Raw genomic sequence first — 24,565 nt, 5'->3', positions numbered from 1 at the left:
TATGAACATGAAGAGAGCTAGGAATCCAGGCTGCAGCCTTGTTTTACCTAGAATGAATCATTTGCTTTGCCAGTTGATGACCTTAAATTACACAGCTTCTATTGACATAGGACTGCTTTTTTCTATCCATTTCTCAGTTGTAAGGACTGAGAACCTTGGGTAATGTTGATGTTGAGACTGTTGAGATCAAGTGCCCCCTTTACACAAAGGACATAGAGAAATTTTCCCTTCAGTAATTTTAATTCATCTTTAGTTTCTGTGATCTGTTGAAGGGGAAATCTTCTAAATGATATTTATCTTAATGATATTCAAATGATGTTATTTTTATATAAACAAGTCATGTTTTCTAACACTATAAATGTGTTTACATGATAAATATATGGCAATGAAGTGTTCGTTTCATGTTAGAGAACTAATTTATTTTACTATATAAAAAGATTATTATATAAATTGGGTAGGTGATTTTTGTGTGTGTGAAAATATAAATTTTGAGGTCTTTTAATCTCTATTTCATAGAATTTCAGAATGAGAAGAGACTTGAGATACTCTTGATTTACCTGTCTTGTTACACAGATGAGGGAGCTGGGTACCTAGACTTACCCAAGGTGATGCAACTAACTAGGGGCAAAAGTAGGCCTAGGACACAGATTTTCTGTTTTTCATTGGACTTGGGATAAAACACCTAATTACTCTGTAATGATGTTGATGTCCCTTTCCTCTAAGACTTGCCAAATAGCTTAGGTAATAGAAAACCACATAAACCAATAACCCATTTACTCTTCTAGGTAAATCTTTTCTCTGTTCTTGTTATATTTACCAACATATTCATACCAAAAGTGAGTATGTCATATATGCATCTTAAAATGTTTTTATTTTCCTTGGCAGATATGGAGAATATAGAATCCCAAACAAAGCACTGAACAAAGAAGACCATTATGTGGGCCATTGGAAAGAAGGAAAAATGTGTGGTCAAGGAGTCTATAGGTAATAGCATTGGAAAGGTTGCTGACTGGTTCCTAATGAGAAGTGGCTGTTTAACACAGGGAGCTCACAGCAGTACTCTATGACAACCTAGAGGGGTGGGATGGGGTGGAAGGTGGGAAAGAGGTTCAAGAGGGAGGGCACATATGCATACTTAGGGCTGGTTTACATTGTTGTATGGCAGAAGCCAGTACAATATCATGAAGCCATTATCTTCCAATTAAAAATAAATTTAAAAGAAAAATCATGTAAACCTGAATTTTCTGTTTGCAAGCAGTAAATTTTAATTATCCTTAATGACTGAAAATGTGTTGACTCTTCTTTGAAATATCAGCCTCTCATCTATCACAAAATGAAGATATTAGCTTATTATTTAGTTCTTAAAACTGTAGAATCATTGTAAACCATAACTTTCTCATAGAATCTCCTAGATATCTTGCTTGTGAATTTATCTAATATTTATTGCATAGCTCTAGTATGGATAAACCCTGTCATTCTTCCAGAGATCACTCATTATTTCATTTTCCCATAAGGGACACGTTTTCCTCCATGTTAGCATAAAATTCCCCCCATAACATCTTCAACTTTTTAAACTCAGTCATTCAAAAATGAGATTTTTGATTGGTGAAAAATAGTCATATAAATAAATAAATACAGCTACCAGTGAGACATGAATGTAATTTTGAATTTCCTAAACTTTGTAAAAATGAGCATCAGAATTCAGTATGCTTGTGATCTCTATCCATTCTTTCTAACCACAGTTATGCCTCTGGCGAAGTGTTTGAAGGCTGTTTTCAAGATAATGTGCGTCACGGTCATGGTCTCCTGCGAAGCGGAAAGCTGACTTCCTCTTCTCCCAGTATGTTCATTGGCCAGTGGGTAATGGATAAGAAAGCAGGATACGGTGTCTTTGATGATATCACGAGGTACAGTATTCTGCTCCTACTCTCACAGTTTAGTTGAGAGGATAAGGTTCTTATTCGTCTCTAAAAAAAGATGATTTTATGAAGGCTAAGTGTATTAATTGGAGAACATTTTAAATAAGAAAACAGAGTTGTCAGGTGTCATTCATTCACTAGTGAACCAGACAGCAGGTTACTTCTGTACAAGATCTGAATCATTCAGAATTAACATTGGTATGATTTTCCTTAAAGCTTCACCTATACAAAGCTTTTCGTGTCTCCAAGGGGCCACCAAATCTATGACTATTCTACAAAGAGAAACCTTTAATATGGTCAGTAGATAATAGGAATAAAAAGTTAGGAAGATCAGTGGAAATTCCCTTTTAGGATTATGAAATAGGATCTAAACACTTTTCTATGTAGTTGTTCCTGTCAAGCCTCTGACTTGTTACCATGCCAGCCATCCAGGAATCAAACTTGGTTAAATTCAATGAACTAAACTTTGGGGAGGAATATAGTTCTTTTGCCTCTGTATCTGGTTTGGCCTGATATGCTTTTAGACTGAATGTATAATCTCCCCCGCATGTTATTGTGGGGGCTTCCCAGGTGTTGCTGGTGGTAAAGAACCCGCCTTCAAGTGCAGGAGATGTAAGAGACGTGGGTTTGATCTCTGGGTTGGGAAGGTTCCCTGAAGGAGGGCATGGCAATCCACTCCAGTATTCTTGTCTGGAGAATTCCATGGACAGAGGAGCCTGGTGAGCTGTAGTCCACAGGGTCCCACAGAGTCGGACACGACTGAAGCAACTTAGCACACACATGTTATTGTCCTAATGTGGGATTGAAAATTGTTTGCTTTAGTTACTAAAATCCACGGTTATTTAACAGGTAGTTTGTACTCATTTAATTTTTTTAGTGGAGATTAGTGAGATTGCTCTGAGTTTGAGTAGGTGGAAGAATGAGACTTCTTTTTTGATAAACCCCATTTAAGTCAATAAACTTTGGATGAGAAAAATTGTGCCTAGGTTTAAGTTCACTTCTTGAGTGACATTGTTCCAAGTTGAATTCTGGCATTAATTAAATATTTTAAAATGATCAAGGAAGCCCTGAAAGTATATACAGATCTATGTCTGATAGTATGTGTGTGTTAATCACTCAGTTGTGTCCGACTCTTTGCAACCCCATGGACTGTAGCCCACCATGCTCCTCTGTCTGTGGAATTCTCCAGGCCAGAATACAGGAGTGGGTAGCCATTCCCTTCTCCAGGGGATCTTCCCAACCCAGGGTTTGAACCCAGATCTCCCGCATTGCAGGCGGATTCTTTATCATCTGAGCCACCAGTTCCTGAGAGGATAGTGCTCAGAGTGGGATGTGTTTTGCAGTCACATTCTCCCATGTTGGAGGAGACAGCGTTACCACTTTAATTAGTGAAATGGGACAGATACTAACCTCGGGGTGATGCTTGGTATCTTCCATGTGATCCTTGTTTTTTCCCTACCTCATCCTTATCATCATTGATTTTTTAATTTCATGTCTTTTTTTTAATTTCTATTTTTAATTTTTTTTTTCTATTTCTCTGCAGAGGGGAGAAGTATATGGGACTGTGGCAAGATGATGTATGCCAAGGCAATGGTGTAGTAGTTACCCAGTTTGGTTTATACTATGAAGGCAACTTCCATCTTAATAAAATGATGGTGAGTGGAATGTTTTGCATATAGTTACAGTTGACTTTTTAAAACTCCTGCTTAATTTTTAAGTCATCTTTTTATTAATGTTCCACCTTCCCTAATACGATTTTTCTTATCTCTCTTTTTTTAAGATTATGTAAGGCTTTGGAGGGTGTAGCTACAGATACCCTAAGTTATGTGTTACCCTAAGTTGCCCTATGTTTTATGTATTGTGATTTTTGTTTTGTTTCTTCACATAGGGAAATGGGGTTTTACTGTCTGAAGATGATACTATCTATGAAGGGGAATTTTCAGATGACTGGACCCTCAGTGGAAAGGTTGGAAACTTCTTTCTCTCTCTTAATAATCTTTTACTGATTTTTTTCTTGATCTTTAAAAAGCTAACCTCCAATAAAATTTACCTGTTTCAAGTGTGCATTTTAGCGACTTTTTAGTACATATGCAGAGTTGTACAACCATTCAGTTCAGTTCAGTTCAGTCGCTCAATTGTGTCCTATTCTTTGTGACCCATGAACCACAGCACGCCAGGCCTCCCTGTCCATCACCAAGTCCACCCAAACCCATGGTCCGTTGAGTCGGTGATGCCATCCAGCCGTCTCATCCTCTGTTGTCCCCTTCTCCTCCTGCCCTCAATCTTTCCCAGCATCAGGGTCTTTTCCAGTGAGTCAGCTCTCACATCAGGTGCCCAAAGTATTGGAGTTTCAGCTTCAACATCAGTCCTTCCAGTGAATTCCCAGGACTGATCTCTTACCATGATCCAGTTTGAGATCATTTCTATCACCATCTCCTGCCCAGTTATAGTCATTCCCTTGTTCTGCTTCCAGTCCCAGATGACCTCTGATAAACTTTATAGATTTGCCCTTTCAGGTCCTTTCATGTAGTTGGAATCATGCAACAAGGGTTTTCTTAGGTGTGGCTTCTCACACTTAGCATGTTTGTGAGATTTTTACATATTGTGGCATGTGCAATACTTTATTCCTTTTTATTGCTGAACAGCATCCCAAAACCACATTTCGTTTGTCCTTTCACCAGTTGATGGGCATTGGATTATTTTCAACTTCAGACTGTTTTCAACTTCAGGCTACTGTGTATAGTGAAGTTAACTACAACTTCTTTTCTTCTTTTTTTAAATTGAAATATGATTGATCTATAATATTGTGTTAGTTTCAGGTGTACAGCATGACTACTCAGTATTTTTGCAGATTTTGCCCCTATTATAGGTTATTGCAAGATAATGGGTATAATTCCCTGTGCTATACAGTATATCCTTGTTGCTTATCTACTGTGTACATAGTACTTTGTGTCTGTTAATCCCATACCCCTAATTTGTCCATATCCTATCCATTCCCATCTGAACACCGCAGGTTTGTTTTCTGTCTCTCTGAGTTTGTTTCTGTTTTCCATTTCCACCTAAAACTTCTTGTGTGAACATGTGTTCTCATTTCTCTCGGTTGGACACCTAGGAGTGCAGATGCTGGGTTGTATGGAAAATTGATGTTTAACATTAAGAAATGGCCAAACTATTTTCCACAGTGGCTGCATCATGTTATGTTCCTATAGTCAATGTATAAGGATTCTAATTTCTTCACTCCTTCGCCAGTATTTTTTATTTTCTTTTTTTCCTCTTTGTCATTCTAGTGGATATGAACTAAAACCTTATGGTTTTAATTAACATTTCCCTAGTGACTAATAGTCTTATTATAGAGCATATCTTCAAGTATTTACTAGCAATTCATCTGTCTTCTTTGGTGAAATGTATATATTCAAATATTTTGACATTTTAAGAATTTACTTGTTTATAGCTTATTGAATGTTAATATCCTCTGTTTTTTGATTTTCTAATTTTATGTCTTCTCTTTCTTGATCAGTCAAGTGTTGGTCTTTTGTTCTTAGTCAATCCAGTTAAATGTGTGTCAAGTTTTTGTATCTTTTCAAAGAAGCAACTTTTGGTCTCATTGTTTTTTTATCTCTTATTTTCTTTCTCATTGATTTTTACTCTAATCTTTAGTATCTTCTTGCTTTGGGTTTAGTTTGCTTTTTTCTAATTTTGTGAGGTGGAATTTTAGATTATTGATTTCAGATTTTAGATTATTGATTTTTTTAAATAATATAGATGTTTACAGCTTTAAATTTGCCTCTAAGCACTGCTTTTGTAGCATTGCATCAATTTAGATAAGGTGTGTATTCATTTTATACAGCTCAAAGTATTTTAACAATTTTTCTTGTTATTTCTTTTTCTTTAACCCATGGGTTATTTTCATATACTCTTTTTGCACATACATGTACATACACTTTTTTTTAAGAATTAGGGACTAGTTAAAAGTGAAAATGCCAACCATGTAGTGCTTTTTCTTTTTTTTTTACACCCCTCCCTTGATTTTTAAGACTGGAAGTACTTCTTGTAATTCCACATTTTCTCTACCATTACCTAGGGAACACTGACTATGCCAAATGGAGATTACATTGAAGGTTATTTTAGTGGAGAATGGGGATCTGGGATCAAAATCACTGGAACATACTTCAAGCCTAGTCTGTATGAGAGTGATAAAGACAGACCTAAAGCTTTGTGAGTAATGAATATTAATTATGGATTAATTATCGAATGTTTTGTGTTGTCTTGCTTTTGTAAAAACTGGTTAATATTTCAAATGCAGAACAAGTTTTTAAAGTCTGTTTTTGTAAGCCGTGTATAGCGCTGAATTGTAAACTGACGCTGCTACAGACAGCTAAATCTAGTCTTGTCTTAGATTATAGCCTCAGAGCATAAATGTTTAAACTGATGGGAGTTCTGTGTGCAGGAAAAATCTTACTGTTAATGGTATAGGTATCCAAATTGATCAAAAGAGAACCTTTTAAAATGGAAGCCCTGCACAACTTGATTTTGAGAAGTAAAGATCAGCCCTATAAATACAGTAGTGGAATAGTATACGCTGCCTATATGGGGAAAAATCAAAGTCTCTAAGTGTATTGTATTCTTTCTCTAGATTTTTGGCACGTTTATTTTCCTTTACTGATTCCAGCTTCCGCTTTGTTTTTTTGTATTTTGATAGCATCTCAGATTCTTTGTTTTCATGGGAGCGTGATATACTTTCTGTAGCATGTTTATTCTTAAAGAGTATTTTTAGAACCCACTGCATAATGTATTTTACAGTTCTCATTGTGAGATATGCAAGGCACAGCAACTTCTTTTTTTAGCAGGAATCAGTTTTTCAAAATCAATTCTGTAGAAATGTTGAAAGCAAAGGAGACAAGTCTAATGTGCTTCATACTTAACAGTTCATACACTTCAGTATCTAATAAACACTAAGTAGCTAAAAACCATCCCTTTACACTTTTTATTCAGTCTTTAAACAACGGAGCCACTATCAGCTTAGGCAGCTTTTGTCACAGAAATATTTATAGTTCGTATATTGTTAGAAAGTTTCTGTTCCTTAGGATATTTGCACAGAAATAAGTGATCAATAAAAGGTTGACATAACCTTATTAGCAGGAAGCTTGGAAACCTGGCGGTGCCGGCTGATGAGAAGTGGAAAGCCGTGTTTGATGAATGTTGGCATCAGCTCGGCTGTGAGAACCCAGGCCAAGGGGAAGTTTGGAAAGCATGGGACAATATCGCTGTGGCCCTGACCACCAACCGGCGCCAACACAGAGACAGGTACGTGGATGCCTGCCCTGCATAGCGCCTGGTGGAAGACGAAAGCTAAAGCGAGTAGGTTGTTAAGGATTTCCACATACAGTGATGTACTTCTGGGTAAGGGTGGATAAAACACGCCTCCCTGTGTCTTCTCCTGAACTCAACTATTAATATGAAATGCAGGCAGAATACATGGTGAGCTATTCAAAACTCTGAAGAGCACATGTCAGCAGATTATTGGGGGAGAACACCTGAATTCAAAGTGCCACCCAACCAGTGGAGAGTTTACAAGTTTTTAACCTCCATGTTCCTCAGCTTGAACTTGGTATAACTTGAAACTAGAAGCACACACAGTGGTGTAGGGATCCAGAAAAACCCCTCTATTTCTGGCTCAAGATGCCAGAGACTCCTAGAGCTCAGAAAGAGTGGAGGAGGAACACTGGGTTTTCTCTCTCTCCTCCTCCACTTTCTCATGCCTCAGCCTACATGCACTTCTGTGGCAGGACAGCGATGCGGCAGCTGGAGCAGCCAGGAGTACTTGGAGGAGCCAGGGCTCTTACGGTGTGGACCCTTCTTCTCCCTCAATGGATCATCAGGTCCAGGAGTCAGGGCCAAACCTTACTGCTGTGTTGGCTTCCCTCTCTGTCCTCCCACCACTTCATGGAAGTGGGTAATTTCAGGCTGAAAGACTTACCTACAAGGGGAATCAGAAAATGCTGGGGAGGTCATGGAGAGAGAGGAACTTTGGAAAGCAACCCTGATAAGTTGTTTATGAACTGCTGGACTCACCCCATACCTGTTCATGTGTGGATTTGATTCTAATTAGCTAAGCAGTTTCCACCTAGGTCCCAGACTGACACTTGAGTGGTACGCATGGAACAGACCCAGACAGGCCTGCATAGTCCGTGGGAAGTGGGCTAACACTGGAACCACAGCCCACAGACAGCAGAAACAAAAATACCAGCTGTTGGAGAGACTCCTAAGGTCACCTACACATTCAGCGATTCACTAGAGGGACTCATAATATGACTCAGCATATAGTTGTACTCACAGGTAAGAGTTGTTCCAGCAACACAGTAAGGCTCCACAGCCAGTCGTAAGGGAAGAAGACACAAGCAGAGTCTGGAGGAATCCATGTGCAAGCTTCCCGTGCTCTGCCTCTTCTCTGAGGGGTCACACACAGCACACTCTCCCCCAGGCAGTAAAATGCAGCCACACAAACACAGTATTTCTGCTCAGTGAAGCCCATTGGAGATGACCTGCCCCAGGTTTTTGTGGGGACTGGTCACATAGGCATCTTAAGCCTACCAGCTACCAAAATCCCACAGTCTCAGAATGAAGCACATGTTCACCGTAAATCAATTTGTTAATACAGTTTACAGGCAGCGCCACAATACCCTTATGTTAGGAAATGCTTCATATTCGTATAGGGGATTTAGTTCCCAGGTGCCACCCAAGGGCCAGCTTCATAAGCAGGTCGTTGTAAAGACAACAGTTTCAATTCTATGTTTACTATCTTTTGGATCTCAACATCCTCAATAGGATATAAACAGGACCCAGAATCTCATAGCATAATACTCAAAATGTCCAGGAAATAAACCAGAATTACTTGGCAATCAAAGAACCATGAAAATCTCAACTCATTTAGGGAAAGATAATCAACAGATACCCATGACCCGCTAATCTAGATTTTGGAATTATATGACAAGAACTTTAAAGGAGCTGTTACAAAAACATTCATGTGAGCAATTGTAAATATCCTTGAAACAAATGTTAAAATTGTAAGTACCTGAAAAGAAATAGAGGATATAAAGAAGAACCAAATCAAAAATTTTGAAATGAAAAATACAGTAAGCAAAATTTAAAGAATCACTGGGTGGACTCAGTAGCAGATAGGAAACAGCAGCAGAAGAGTCAGTAAACTCGAAAATAGACTAATAGAAATTATTTAAGCTGAACAGCAGAGTGTGGAAAAAAAGTGAACAGAGCTCTAAGGACCTGGGAGTCTAATATTTGTGTCTTTGGAATCCCAGAAGGAAAGGAGAAAAATTGCAGAGCTGAAAAATATTTGAATAAATAGTGATTGAAAACTCCCAAGTTTGGTGAAAGGCCAGCACGTAAACCTGAACATTCGAGAAGCCGAACAAACTTCATCCTAGAAAAAACCAGATATCTGTACACAGACATGTCATATTCAAACTGGAAGAAAAAATCTTGAAAGCAGCTACAGAAGAATTATGCATCGCATGTATATGGCAGTAGCAGTTCAAATGGCTGCATCTTTGTTGTCATAAACCTTGGTGGCCAAAAGGAAGTGGCACAATGATTTGGAAGTGCTGGAAGAAAAATTACAGGTGTACTTTTCATTTCTTTCTTTTTCTTATTTTCTTCCTTTTTCCTGCTTTTCTTTTCCATCTGCCATTCTTCAAATTTCTGTATGTAACTTAGCCAGTCACTTCCACAAGCACTGATTAGCATTTGAATCTAAAGAACTTGCTAATCCCTGCAGTATAGAAAGAAGGTTTGGTTTTGTTTTTTCCTGTATTGGGGATCAGTGGAAATTGATTATGGTGTTTCATTCATGACGTTTATGATTTTTATCTCCTGCTGTATCAGTGAAGGAAATGGAAACTCCCAGGATTGATTAAAGCTGTGGATATGTCCTTATGGGATGTAGCTGGTCAGCCTTCGCTGATAGAGCCCCTGGGCCAAGACATTGAGACGAGTCCTCCAGTTAACCTTGGTTAACTTTTGTTGGGTATTGCCAAGAAGTGAGAATGAATGAACTTTTGTATAAAACCACATTGCTGCCACAAAGATCTTTTTTGTTCATTGATACTATTAAAATAGTATCAATGTTAATTGTGCACTGTTTCTAATTTCTCATTGATTGTAATCTAATGATAGAGTGCCAATACGAAAAATGTCAGTTGATGACTAGTGTGTGTTTTGTCTTAAACTCTTCATCCGAAGCTTCCCTTTACCCATTGTGTGCGTAACCCACCACCTGTTGCAGTGTCCATCTTGAGCTCATTTCCATTTCATCCTTTGCCCTTTGATTTGTTTTCCTTCATCCTTTAGCTCTCCCTCTCCCCTTTATTCCATTTCTATCCTCGCTAACAAGTCTGTCACCGGTTTTCTCTTCAGGCTATTACACATACTACATTACAGTATTTTACAGCAGTATTACAGTGTTTTTCAACACCAGGGTTTATATTGGCACAACATTTTCATTAATTTATTGTGGTTTGTGTGGAGTAACATTAAGTGCTATTTTGAATAACGTATATAAATCTAATACAGGACAATTACAAGTTATAAGCACATTTGCCTGAACACTGTGATGGTTGCTCCATTTCATCCTTAATAGAGCTTCATGTGCGCTTAAAATTATCTTGCTTTCTTAAAGTATGTGATAGGCTTTCTTTTCCCTTTTTGTAGTCCAGAGATACTAAGTCGTTCTCAGACTCAGACACTAGAGAGTTTGGAATTCATTCCTCAGCATGTTGGTGCCTTCTCCGTGGAGAAATACGATGACATTAAGAAATACTTAATAAAGGTAAATGAGAATCGGAACCATACTGGTCTTGTTAATTAATGATACAACTAACACAGTATATCATTCAGATGTACTCACAGCTTATTGTTACTCATATCCTGTTTTTGTTTTCTTAATATGTCTTTTGTTAATTCTCTGACTGCTAAGAGCACATTTCCACCTAAAGATTGGCTGATTATGATGGTAGAAATTTAGAAGTTTTGTAAATGTTCAAGGGGATTCTGGACATCTAGGGTCAGAGTTTAAAATGACTTTCTGTTGGTAACATTGCTGCTGCTGCTGCTGCTAAGTCGCTTTAGTCGTGTCTGACTCTGTGCGACCCCAGAGACGGCAGCCCACCAGGCTCCCCCATCCCTGGGATTCTCCAGGCAAGAACACTGGCGTGGGTTGCCATTTCCTTCTCCAATGCATGAAAGTGAAAAGTGAAAGTGAAGTCGCTCAGTCATGTCTGACTCTTAGCAACCCCATGGACTGCAGCCCACCAGGCTCCTCCGTCCATGGGATTTTCCAGGCAAGAGTACTGGAGTGGGGTGCCATTAGCAAACTAAAAGTTATATAAAGAAGGCACTCCACCCTCACCCGATGGTTATGCTCTCTTTGCTTCCTTCTCCAACCCTGTGAAATCAGACCACAGTTTAAAGTATGACACGCGTTGATGTAGGGGTGCAGGAAGGAGTATTAGGAGAAATCAAGGGAACCGAACAGTGACTGTTTCAACTCTTATTATTCAGTTTTCTGCAAGGTAACATTTTATGTATTTTTCTTGACATTTAAGGTGTGTTATCTTTCTTTTCTTTCTCCCTTTAACTGGGCCACATGGCATGTGGGATCTCAATTTTCTAACCAGAGATTGAACTTATACAGTGCAAGTGCAGAGTCTTAGCCACTGGACTGCCAGGGAATTCCCTTAGAACCTTTCTTTTAATGATGTTATTCTATATCAGTATATCCAAAGCTATTTTTCCAAAATGTTAATAGGATTCTTTGATTAAGGATTCCTACTCCATATAATTTGGGTAGAATTAATGCTTTCAGAGAAGTTGAAGTATTTAAATATTCCTGGTCCAAAAAGTAGACTGTTGATGCTTTGAAAATTGTTTATCATTTATGAGATTGTTTGATTGTTTCCGCTGTTGGTGCACACTGACTGGCTGCACTGGTTCTCTTCCTGCTCAGGCCTGCGACACTCCTCTGCACCCGCTGGGCAGGCTTGTGGAGACTCTGGTTGCAGTGTATAGAATGACATATGTGGGTGTAGGAGCCAACCGTCGGCTACTGCAGGAGGCTGTGAAGGAGATTAAGTCCTACCTTAAGCGAATTTTCCAGCTGGTGAGGTGAGAGAGCTTTTCATGTCAGCAGGGTGTGGAAATACTAGTTTACACTCATGCTTGGGTGGCTTCACCCTGAATCTAGAGATTACAGCTTTGCGAGGAGTCACGAATGTTGCCCTTTACTGCAGAAATTATTCATCAGGAAAATGGTTTCATGCCACAGATCCTTCAGTAGATTAGTGAAAACATTTTTACTTTGTGTTCATAGCCATTGTAACTTATTTCCTCTATGCCTTTCTTACTCATTAAGTATAATAAAAGGCTAATAATAAATTTTTAATACCAATTTTGATATGATGTATAGGAGTCTTATTTGGAGTTAATCTCTAGGCAAAGTTGTGTCTCTCAAACCTAGCCTAACCTAAAACCTGGAGAAAACAAAGTCTAATAGGAAGTTTTATCCCTGAGTATTTATGTTCTGTCAGGCTTCCCAGGTGGTGCAGTGATAAAGAACCTGCCTCCCAGTATAGGAGATGCAAGAGACGCAGGTTCAATCCCTGGGTTGGGCAGATCCCCTGGAGGAGGAATTGGCAACCTACTCCAGTATTCTTGTCTGGAGAACCCCATGGACAGAGGAGCCTGGCAGGCTATAGTCCGTAGGGTCACAAAGAGTGGGACACGACTGAGCACACATGCATTCGTTAGCTACATTGTTAATTTTATCCTGTAAAAAGCATTAGTTAAGACTCTTAAGGGAATCGGCATTTTCATTAATAATTGATATGAAGTTTGATTTAATTGGTCCTTAAGTGGATTAAATAATGGAAATGTGTTTTTACTCTTTTTATTCACTCTAGAGATGTAACTGTATAATGATTTTTTTATTCTTCCTTAGGTTCTTATTTCCTGAGCTTCCTGAAGAGGGCAGCACAATTCCTCTCTCTGCCCCTCTGCCGACCGAAAGGAAATCCTTCTGTACTGGGAAGTCAGATTCCAGATCTGAATCACCAGAGCCAGGGTGAGTAGAGCTGGGTGGAGATGGTGAAGAAAGAGGATGGGAACCAAGTGATCTTACGCAGAGAATCCCAGGAAAAATTCTTTTCTCTAGATCTGTTTCCTTCTTTTTAAAATAGTTTGGTTGGATTAGGTGATCTCTGAGGTTTCTTTTAGATCTCAAGTTCTGTTAGCCAAATGCCATGAAGCTGTAACCACAGATGACTAGGCACAAAGGCTGATGAGCAAAGTAGATCATTTTGCCCCAGTTCAACAGAGAAGTCAGCCTTAAAATGGAAACACACCGGGCTTTCATTTAGATTTTGAGCCTATGAAAAGAATTCGCAGGTGACCCAAGACAAAACTCTGGGGCCATAGGTAAACTTCTCATGTTAACTCCTTACATAAAAGAAGTAATAGAACTGCTTCTTTGCTCAAAATTTCCCACTTTTACTTTCCACTTCGAGAAAATGAAGCTCCATGTTTGATTCTATATTCAGTTTTAATATTAAGGGTTCTCCGTCTCCCTGTGATGTTTTGTAGCTATGTGGTAACAGGTTCTGGGCTACTGCTTCCTGTCCTCCTACCTCGGCTCTACCCACCACTGTTCATGCTGTACGCCCTGGATAATGATCGTGAGGAGGACGTTTACTGGGAATGTGTTCTCCGGCTAAATAAGCAGGCAGACCTTGCTCTTTTGGGCTTCCTTGGGGTGCAGAGGTCAGTACAGTAATGATGAATGGGATCTAGTGGTTTTAACTCAAAATGCAAACAGCATTATCAGGAATTTGGTACTTTGATATTTAATTAAATATATGATTTGCAGTTATTACTTTATTGCCTGTTTTTACCAAAATAGTGATGTTTAAAAATCTTTATTTCTGAGAATCTTGAGATGTGAGTTTGAAATCTGATTATTCTTCTGAATATATGTAAATAATTTGAGTTTTTCCTGACTGATATTTTGCAGTTCTTCAAAGCCAAGTACATGCATTCACATTTTCAGAAAAAAGTTGATTGTATTCAGTCTCTGGCATTCTTCTTTCCCTTCTTTCCTCTTTTCCCTCCCTCCCTTCCCATCTACAATTTCTAATTAAAAGTTTAGAAGTGCCCTTTTTTATTGTAAGGCGTTGTTTCCTATAATCCAAGGAAACAGTCAGTAATTATACTTTCTAGAAGTGTTATGATAAAGCTGATTACCCCAGCACCCAATGATTATAGATTTGTGCTATTAGTAAAAAGTGATTGAGCCTTAACTGGAAAGTAAATGTTTTTAATGGACTGGTTCAATAGTAAAAACTAAGTAACTGAAGTAGTTATTTTAAGTGGGGACAGGAAAGTCAATCTAGTCATTAACTGTTTTTATGGGACTTAACCTACCATAAGACACAAACACATATTAATAACGTATGGATTCCATTGTAGGAAATTTTGGCCAGTGACCTTGTCAGTCCTTGGAGAGAGTAAAAAGGTATAGTAGATTATGGTTTCCTTAGCAAATATGCTTTTGTTTGTTGTGGGGGATTAGAGATAGCAAAAAAATTACCATTTTACTTTGATAGTATAGTATGCAAGCATAAGTTATTCACTTAAGATGTGCATTCTGTGATTGGTGTCGTTTATGTTTATTGTCACTGCAAAAGACAGCTTTCTTCTTTGACCTTTATCAGTCCTATTTTTTTTTTGCAGGTTTTGCCAACCACGAAAGATGCTTGTTTTGCCTCAGCTGTGGAATGTCTGCAACAGATCAGGTGATCTCTGCTTTGTTGAAAATTACATAAATCAAAGGAGTGGTTAGTTTATTAAGATATTGATGAAATCTTATATTTACCTAAACTCTAGTCCCCCCACACCCAACCCCCCAAGATGGTGTCAAACTCGGCCTGGCTATCAGAAAGACTCTTGAGACATTTGGGTTACCTTTTACTCTACAAGGCCCTTGCATTTTCAGAACTGGTGGAGAACCTACCCAGAAATTTTATCTACATAATCATATCTTTAGCCAAAGGGAAATTAAGCTTCTTACTCGGAGAAGAGCATGTATTAGGACAATAAAGTTCCATGTGGATAAAAGGAGGTGATCTGTGACTTAGTGAATTCTCTCATGTGAACCATTGATGGTTGGATTCTCTCATGTGAACCATTGATGGTTGGAGGCTTCTTTCCTCCAAGAATCATAGGCATACAGATGTCATCCCTTCCAGTGACTCCTTTTGCCTTATGTGTCCAGCTGAAGGCACATGAGCCCTTAGAGTATATTGTCAAACAATGTCAAATGGCTCTACTAAGAAAACAACCATAGGCTATATTTTGTCATTTCTTTCTAGTTTTTAATTGTTTTTTTTGTTTGTTTGTTCGTTTGTTTGTTTGTTTACAACAGCACAACGTTTACCCCATCAGACAAACTAAAAGTCATCCAGCAGACTTTTGAAGAGATCTCTCAGAGTGTCCTGGCATCACTTCAGGAAGACTTCCTGTGGTCCATGGATGACTTATTCCCTGTTTTCTTATATGTGGTGCTCCGGGCTAGGTGACCAATCTTTTCTGACTTAGATACATTCAGAAGTAGGACGTACATATAAGCAGAAGTAACTCAATATCTCTTTCTCGTTGGGGCAGGATTAGGAATTTAGGCTCTGAGGTACACCTCATCGAGGATCTAATGGACCCATATCTTCAGCATGGAGAACAGGGTATAATGTTCACTACTTTGAAGGTAAAGTATAGATATTATTTAATATTTTATTATGTTAGAGTCTCTCCTTCATTTACCATATTGTGAATCTTTTATTAACCACCTTCTTTCATATAAAACTTTAATGCAAACATTAACTGCCTTTAGAGCACATATTGTTAATATTTGAAATATATACTATATTAAAGAAAAGTAGAATCGGTCAGTCTCAAAATACTAAAGCAAGTTATCCAATCCTCTGACTCAGTAGGTCTAGAATGATGCTTAATCTCAACCTGTGTGTTTATCAAACATGTTGGTGATTCTGATTACACTTGTTTGTGTATCTTATATTGATCATCAACATATTCTAAATGTCCAGTTAATAGTAGCTTAGCAAATTAAGATATTTCTGCTTAATGACAGATGTTAAACAGCTTGAAAAAAATTTTTTTGTCTGTTTTAGAATCAGAATTTTACAAAGTTTTATTTCTATTAATTATAACTAGGCAAAGTAGACATGGGATAGGATAGGGGGACTGGAAGAAAACAGGGGAAAACATGAAAGCAGCTGATTTTGTTGAGCAGTCAGTATTCATAAAGGAGTTCCTTTCTTAGTCCCATGTGCATTATTATGTTTATGTAATTTCTTTTAAAGTAAATTTTAAATGGTTTTAAACTTTTCTTTCAGGCATGTTACTATCAGATCCAGCGTGAGAAGCTTAACTAGGCTGCATAATAGCTTGACAACTGGATTATCTATTCAGAGTGTTTCAGCACCATCTGGTGTCTTCCTGTAGCAACAAAAAAGAACAGTGTTGAAATTAGGACGTTGTCTTATTTTGGTTGTTATTTCTGAGCCTTGCTAGTGATTGGAGCTCTGAGCCCAGAATAAAAGACTCTACGGTGGAAAGGGAGGGCGGAAAAGGAGGTAGAAATCAGGTTAGACCAGCCCCTGGCCTGTGTTGTTTCCCAAGTATCATACATCTGCTGTTGGAAAAACGAGGCTATCCCTTCCTATGGTAAAGAGTATATCAGCTCATGAACTTGTAAGATAAAATTCTCAGTGTGGCTTCTTACATTAAAGAGGTTGATGAATATTTCTGAGTTTCTGGTTTGCCTGCAGTCACCCCAGACCCCTTTGCAAGGAACACTTTGTACTTGAACTATAGTAGCCACACCATGCCTTCCAAAATTCCTTGCAATCATGTGTGCACCATGCTTCTTTGCTGAGGGAAGGGGAAAGAGGAACTTTTAAACTGCAATTTTAACTTTTTCTAAGCTTTTCCACCAGGGCATTTATTCGTGATGGAAAGGTTCTGTGAGGTTACTACTTCTACACCCTGACCCTAAACATGGAGCACACCCAAATAGGAGTCTGCTGCTTCCCGATGAGAAAGAACATAGGAATTGTGTTCTTGGATTCCTTACAATGCTCCAGAGTGGATACACTGGAATTCAGACACTGACTCTGAGCTGCTGTGGAACCTCATTCATCCACGTGCAAACGCTGTGTTCCAGGACCTGTGAAAGCCTGAAAGGCTTTTACATGCAAGCTGTTTTTTAAAATAGGACTAGAGACTGGGAAATATGGAAGCAAAGAACTGCGTCCATCCTTGACCTGGTGTTGCGGTTCCTCCCTGTACCTTGCACTGAACTCACAGAGGGGAAGGAGAAGGAAACTCACTTTGGCTTTTCCCATCTCGAAAGTATTGTGACACCTCAGCCTTTTATTGTTTTGCTTTTCACCATTTTTAAATGTCCTATTGTAAGTGGTTGGTTTACACTGTACAAATAACACTAGTAGCTATTCTGGATAACATAGGTGCTCTTCCCCATCTCATCTCCTCTACACCAGGGTGAGCGTTTGGAGTGTCCTCCTCCTTCTTCATGTTAACATCTGCAGATGTTAATCGATTTTGAAAAAGGATTATGGTTTCTGCTCTACTTTATAATCAAGACAAGTGTTTATTAAAATACTGTTTTGGAATGTTGGCTGTAATGTAACAGCAATTTTCATAATAAAAGACATTCATATTTATGAGGTGGTTTTATGATTGTGAAAGAAATGACACTGGGCCACCTAAAAATTTAAAAGAAATCCAAGTCTAGTTATTTGGGGGTGGGGGCTTTGCCTGCTGCGTTGTAATCCATGCCTCTTTGTACAGGCCTCAGAGATCCCACGGAGTTTTAGTGCTCTCTCTCTTTAAAATAGACATAAATTTATAGCACCTTTGCTGACAAAGAACAAATTAAATTTCTGACCCTAATAAACTGAGGACAAGGGTCTTAAGAGAAATGGTACTATTATTTCTTTGAATAAGATATATTTTGATAGTTACAAGTTAAATTTTTTCCCTTCCTAAACAGATTCAGAGAAGGGAAAATGGAGGATTTAAAATTCTGGCTAAAAATATTAGGCATTAGTTAATTATATACCAGTTGTAATGTCTTCTCAGGTAGCATTTACCAGGATGGGCCTCATTATTGGAAAGAGACCAACGCTTAAAGTTTATGTTAAGCACTTTACGTTTCCATTAACAATTGTTTCGATTTGGGGATAAAAATGCACAAGCTTCACATTTGGCTTGTAAAGACAAATTTACTGAATGACCCCTTTAGAGGGAGAGATAGGGATAATTCTAGAAACTGACAGACTTGAAACCTGCTACTGAAGTTCTCAAATGATAGTAGGCTATCTTAATTCTAAGAGAAGAGTTACAGTTCATTCTTTTATTGGGAGTCTTGAAAGCCAATTATTCCATTACTTGACTCTGTATTTATACTTTTCAGAAAGCATATTAAAACTTTAAATTTTCAGTCCCCTTGGGAAAACCTCAAGGATAAGTCACCAGGCCAACGCCTGCACGTAGAGATACCTAGCCTTGATGCAGCAGCCTACGTAGGTCTGACACGTGCGTGCTGTCTGCCCACAGCCCCGTGGGGCAGGTGTTAACCCCTGGATCTTGTAGACAAGCAGAGGCTGGAATTTTCTGACTATCCGAACTGGGACTCCAAACTGGAATTTCCCTACTCTTAATTCCAGTGCTTTTTCCTACTGCAGGTGCCAGAGATGTCATTTCATAGCTGGGCTACTCCTAAGTAGAAAAGCAGTTGCAAATGTTTAATAAAGTGAAGTGCTTTTGATAAAATACACTGTGCTCAAACAGTCACAAATGTATCACATTCCTAGTTTGAGCTTCCATCTGCAACAGAGAGTAAGGGAATGCCATCTGTCTAATTTAGGATGAAAGGGCTGGTAAACCTTTCAGTTCAGTTCAGTTCATTTCAGTCGCTCAGTCATGTCCGACTCTTTGCGACCCCATGAATCGCAGCACGCCAGGCCTCCCTGTCCGTCACCATCTCCCAGAATTCATTCAAACTCACATCCATCGAGTTGGTGATGCCATCCAGCCATCTCATCCTCTGTCGTCCCCTTCTCCTCCTGCCCCCAATCCCTCCCAGCATCAGAGTCTTTTCCAATGAGTCAACTCTTCGCATGAGGTGGCCAAAGTACTGGAGTTTCAGCTTTAGCATCATTCCATCCAAAGAACACCCAGGACTGATCTCCTTCAGAATGGACTGGTTGGCTCTCCTTGCAGTCCAAGGGACTCTTGAGTCTTCTCCAAAATCACAGTTCAAAAGCATCAATTCTTTGGCGCTCAGCCTTCTTCACAGTCCAGCTCTCACATCCATACATGACTACCGGAAAAACCATAGCCTTCACTAGATGGCCCTTTGGTAAACCTTTAACAGCTGCCATTTGGTCTTAACTCTGCCTGGCTGCCAGGGGTATGTACCCTCGCTCATCGTGCTTCCAAATATTCTTCCTGCTGTCACCGCCCTGAAAATTCTTCAAAAAAAAGGTAGCTCCCACCTGAGATAGAGAATGGGCTGTTAGGATCAGAACAGTCACTTAGTAGGGACCTTCCATGAACAGTTTGAAAAGGCAAAAAGATATCACACTGAAAGATGAACAACCCAGGTCAGTAGGTGCCCAATATGTTCTGGAGAAGAGTGGAGAAATAATTCCAGGAAGAACAAAGAAACAGAGCCAAAGCAAAAATAATGCCCAGTTGTGGATGTGACTGGTGATGGAAGTAAAGTCCAATGCTGTAAAGAACAATATTGCATAGGAAGCTGGAATGTTACGTCCATGAATTAAGGTAAATTGGAAGTGGTCAAACAGGAGATGGCAAGAGTGAACATTGACATTTTAGGACTCAGTGAACTAAAATGGACCGGAATGGGCAAATTTAAGTCAAATGACCATTATATCTACTACTGTAAGAATCCCTTAGAAAAATGGAGTACTCTCATAGTCAACAAAAGAGTCTGAAATGTAGTACTTGGGTGCAATCTCAAGAACAACAGAATGATCTCTTGTTCATTTCCAAGGCAAACCATTCACTATCACAGTAATCCAAGTCTATGACCCAACCAGTAATGCTGAAGAAGCTGAAGTTGACCGGTTCTTTGAAGACCTACAAGACCTAGAACTAACACCCAAAAATGATGTCCTTTTCATTATAGGGGACTGGAATACAAAGTAGGAAGTCAAGAAATACCTGGAGTAACAGGCAAATTTGGCCTTGGAGTACGGAGCAAAGCAGGTCAAAGGCAGAGTTTTGCCAAGGCAACACACTGGTCATGGCAAACACCCTCTTCCAAGAACACAAGAGACAACTCTACACATGGACATCACTAGATGGTCAACACCGAAATCAGATTGATATATTCTTTGCAGCCAAAGATGAAGAAGCTCTATACAGTCAGCAAAAACAAGACTGGGAGCTGACTGGCTCAGATCATGAACTCCTTATGGCCAAATTCAGACTTAAATTGAAGAAAGCAGGGAAAACCACTAGACCATGCAGGTATGGCCTAAATCAAATTCCTTAACGATTACACAGTGGAAGTGACAGATAGATTCAAGGGAATAGATCTGATAGAGTGCCTGAAGAACTATGGACAGAGGTTTGTGACATTGTAGAGGAGGCAGTGATCAAGAACATCCCCAAGAAAAAGAAATGCAAAAAGGCAAAGTGGTTGTCTGAGGAGGCCTTACAAATAGCTGAGAAAAGAAGAGAAGCTAAAGGCAAAGGAGAAAAGGAAAAATAAAAGTATCTGAATGCAGAAATCCAAAGAATAGCAAGGAGAGATGAGAGCCTTCTTCAGTGATCAATGCAAAGAAATAAAGGAAAACAATAGAAGGGGAAGGACTGGAGACCTCTTCAAGAAAATTAGAGATACCAAGGGAACATTTCATGCCAAGATGGGCTGGATAAAGGACAGAAATGTTATGGGCCTAACAGAAGCAGAAGATATTAAGAAGAAATGGCAAGGATACACAGAAGAATTATGCAAAAGATCTTCATGACCCAGGTAACCATGATTTTGTGATCACTTACCTAGAGCCATACATCCTGGAATGTGAAGTCAAGTGGGCTTTAGGAAACATCACTATGAACAAAGCTAGTGGAAGTGATGGAATTTCAGTTGAGCTATTTCAAATCCTAAAAGATGATGCTGTGAAAGCACTGCACTCAATATGCCAGCAAATTGGAAAACTCAGCAGTGGCCACTGGACTGGAAAAAGTCAGTTTTCATTCCACTCCCAAAAGCAATGCCAAAGAATGTTCAAACTATTGCACAATAGCACTCATCTCGCAAGCTAGGAAAGTAATGCTCAAAATTTTCCAAGCCAGGCTTCAACAGTACATGAACTGTGACCTTCCAGATGTTCAAGCTGGATTTAGAAAAGGAAGAGAAACCAGAGATCAAATTGCCAATATCTGTTGGATTATTGAAAAAGCAAGGGTTCCAGAAAAACATCTACTTTATTGACTATGCCAAAGCTTTTGACTGTGTGGATCACAACAAACTGGAAAATTCTGAAAGAGATGGGAATACCAGACCACCTGACCTGCCTCCTGAAAAATCTGTATGCAGGTCAGGAAGCTACAGTTAGAACTGGACATGGAACAAGAAACTGGTTCCAAGTCAAGAAAGGAGTACATCAGGGCTGTATGTCGTCACCCTGCTTATTTAATGTATATGCAGAGTATATCATACAAAATGCTAGTCTGGATGAAGCACAAGCTGGAATCAAGATATATGGGAGAAATATCAATAACCTCATATATGCAGATGACAATGCCCTTGTGGCAGAAAATGAAGAACTAAACAGCCTCTTGATGAAAGTGAAAGAGAAGAGTGAAAAAGTTGGCTTAGAAGTCAACCTTCAGAAAACTAAGATCATGGCATCTGGTCCCATCACTTCATGGCAAATGGGGAAACAATGGAAACAGTGACAGACTTTATTTTTGGGGGCTCCAAAATCACTGCAGATGGTGACTGCAGCCATGAAATTAAAAGACCCTTGCTCCTTGGAAGAAAAGAACCAACCTAGATAGCATATTAAAAAGCAGAGGCATTACTTGGCCAACAAAGATCTGTCTAGTCAAGTCTACGGTTTTTCCAGTAGTCATGTATGGATGTGAGAGCTGGACTATAAAGAAAGCTGAGTGCCAAAGAATTGATGCTTTTGAACTGTGGTGTTGGAGAAGACTCTTGAGAGTCCCTGGGACTAGCATGAGATCAAACCAGTCACTCCTAAAGGAAATCAGCCCTGAATATTCATTGGAAGGATTGATGATGAAGCTGAAGCTCCAATACTTTTGGCTACCTGATTCAAAGAACTGACTCCTTGGAAAAGACCCTGATGCTGGGAGAGATTGAAGGCGTGAGGAGAAGGGGACGACAGAAGATGAGATGGTTGGATGGCATCACCGACTCAATGGACATGAGTTTGAGCAGCTATAGGAGCTGGTAATGGACAGGGAGACCTGGTGTGCTGCAGTCCATGGGGTTGCAAAAAGTTGGAGTGACTGAACTGAACTCAGCGACTGAGTGAGTGAACTGAACTTCCAGAAGGAAATCATCTATCAGTCTCATTATTACTGGATGAAGAGTCTTCCATTTTTTTCCTCACCATAATGTGAGAAGATTAATAAGGCAGCTTACTTTCAAGTATCAGTTTTTCCTTAGATTTCAATAAAGATGCTATTGTCTATCATGGGGTGTCTTTTCCTGAAATAGTCAACAAAAATATTCATCTTTTTTTGGTTAGCTATGTGCTGGCCATCAGAAAATACTAAAGTGAAGGTTTGAAAATGATATGTTGGACTTTTCAGTGCAAGAAACCAGTGCTCGGAACACGTAGGAAGATTTGTAACAGGGGAGGCTTAAGAGTAATTTAGTGGTGAGGCGGGGTTAGGCTTCCATGGATTAGATCAAAGAGGATGCACCGAGGTTTTATCTAGAACAGTGAGGTGACTTTGGCACCTAATAGCCCACTGGTATTTCCTGCTAAAGCTTTTCTCTGCATAGGAGCAGCGTTACATGTTTGCAGTCTTGCAGGTAAGAGACCCAGCCAGATGACCCCCAGTTACCAGAAGAGATCTATTAATACAAATGTCTGTCCGTCTGTCAATTTTTAAGAGCTAAAAATTCTGAGTGAGAATTGAATGCTTTACATATCCTAAAGTCTATGGAGAATTTTTTGATTTTGAAAGAGCAGGTTTTGCTTTGAGAAACCCTTTCTTAAGTATGGAATAATGAATTGCTGTGGAGACTAAGTAAGGCTGAACATTTGTCTTAGTCCCAGTCAGTAGCCTTTTGACCCAGAGGAAGCCAGCCATTTTTGTACAGGCCGTTTCTCATTGTTAAGTTTCAGGTGCTTTTTTCAGCTTTGTCTAGTAGACAGCATTGTTTTGAAAAATAAGCATAATATGGGTAAGGATTGTGGCATTTAATAATAATCACTATATTTTTAAAAGTTCACATATATTGATTTTTAAAGTAACATTAGGGCGAATTTCTTAGGTGTCAATAACACTAATGCAGCTTCTAAGTTAATGATAAGAACTGGCCATGCTTCCTGTTACTTAGCTCAGGATTGCCTATGGTTGGCTATTACAGTCTCAATCAAGAATTCTCTTCCCCAAGACAGAAATAGATAAAGTCTCAGCTGACGGTCATAAAAAGGCAGGCAAGGAAAGGACATCACAATCTTTTGCCAGGGACTAGCATGTTTCAGGACTAAATATGGGGGAGAAAAAAGGAGGAAAACGTTTGTCTTTACTACTTGTGAAATCTACTGAATACCCCACTGGGTGTCAGATTCCTTATCTGTAAGATTGCATTTGTTTGCCTCAAGGATCTGTCAGCCTCGATCCAGGTCTTGACAAGGAATGAGGCTGAAGGCAGTATTCTTGCAGGGAAAATCCCATGGACAGAGGAGCCTGGCAGACTGCAGTCCTTGGGGTTGCCAAGAGTCAGATGCGACTGAGTGAGCACACACACACTTCAATAATTAGAACTCACTGTAGAAACCTTCTATAAAGGCTTCTCGGGTGGCTCATTGGTAAAGAATCTGCCTGCCAATGCAAGAGACGTGAGTTTGAACCCTGGGTCAGGAAGATCCCCTGGAGAAGGAAATGGCAACCCACTCCAATACTCTTGCCTGGAAAATCCCATGAACAGAGGAGCCTGCTGGGCTACAGTCCATGGGGTCACAAAGGAGTCAGACATGACTTAGCAACTAAACAACAGTGTCAGAGAATGTTTGGGCTTCCCAGGTGGCACTAGTGGCAAAGAACCTGCCTGCCAATGTGGGAGACAAAAGAGACTCAGGTTCGCCCCTGGGTCAGGAAGATCCCCTGGAGGAGGGCATGGCAACACCTTCAGTACCCTTGCCTGGACAATCCCATGCACAGAGGAACCTGGTGGCCTACAGGCCATGGGGTTGCACGGAGTCAGACATGACTGATGGGGCTTGGCACACACGCACACAGAAACCACA

At 39.5% G+C, this 24,565-nt stretch overlaps 1 protein-coding gene across 3 annotated transcripts in view; it reads left to right on the top strand.

Moving 5' to 3' along the window:
• The window catches only part of ALS2 (alsin Rho guanine nucleotide exchange factor ALS2), a 60,034-nt gene extending 42,294 nt beyond the window's left edge, over positions 1 to 17,740 (top strand). For 2 of the 3 annotated variants that reach the window (XM_052636280.1, XM_052636281.1), the window contains exons 20-34: positions 886 to 984; positions 1,743 to 1,907; positions 3,463 to 3,574; positions 3,808 to 3,885; positions 6,001 to 6,134; positions 7,056 to 7,223; positions 10,644 to 10,761; positions 11,938 to 12,095; positions 12,928 to 13,050; positions 13,569 to 13,745; positions 14,451 to 14,496; positions 14,715 to 14,776; positions 15,406 to 15,555; positions 15,645 to 15,741; positions 16,391 to 17,740. In XM_052636280.1, coding sequence (XP_052492240.1) covers positions 886 to 984; positions 1,743 to 1,907; positions 3,463 to 3,574; positions 3,808 to 3,885; positions 6,001 to 6,134; positions 7,056 to 7,223; positions 10,644 to 10,761; positions 11,938 to 12,095; positions 12,928 to 13,050; positions 13,569 to 13,745; positions 14,451 to 14,496; positions 14,715 to 14,776; positions 15,406 to 15,555; positions 15,645 to 15,741; positions 16,391 to 16,429 — 1,726 coding nt within the window. In that variant the 3' untranslated portion in view covers positions 16,430 to 17,740. The remainder of the gene's footprint in view (positions 1 to 885; positions 985 to 1,742; positions 1,908 to 3,462; positions 3,575 to 3,807; positions 3,886 to 6,000; positions 6,135 to 7,055; positions 7,224 to 10,643; positions 10,762 to 11,937; positions 12,096 to 12,927; positions 13,051 to 13,568; positions 13,746 to 14,450; positions 14,497 to 14,714; positions 14,777 to 15,405; positions 15,556 to 15,644; positions 15,742 to 16,390) is intronic. The other variant, XM_052636282.1, reaches the window with a different exon arrangement.
• The last annotated feature ends 6,825 nt before the right edge of the window (positions 17,741 to 24,565 follow it).

Source organism: Budorcas taxicolor, chromosome 2, assembly GCF_023091745.1.
Source record: "Budorcas taxicolor isolate Tak-1 chromosome 2, Takin1.1, whole genome shotgun sequence".
Taxonomy (NCBI): Eukaryota; Metazoa; Chordata; class Mammalia; order Artiodactyla; family Bovidae; genus Budorcas; species Budorcas taxicolor.
The sequence above is the reverse complement of the archived record's forward strand: the minus strand, read 5'-3'. Positions and strand labels throughout refer to the sequence as shown.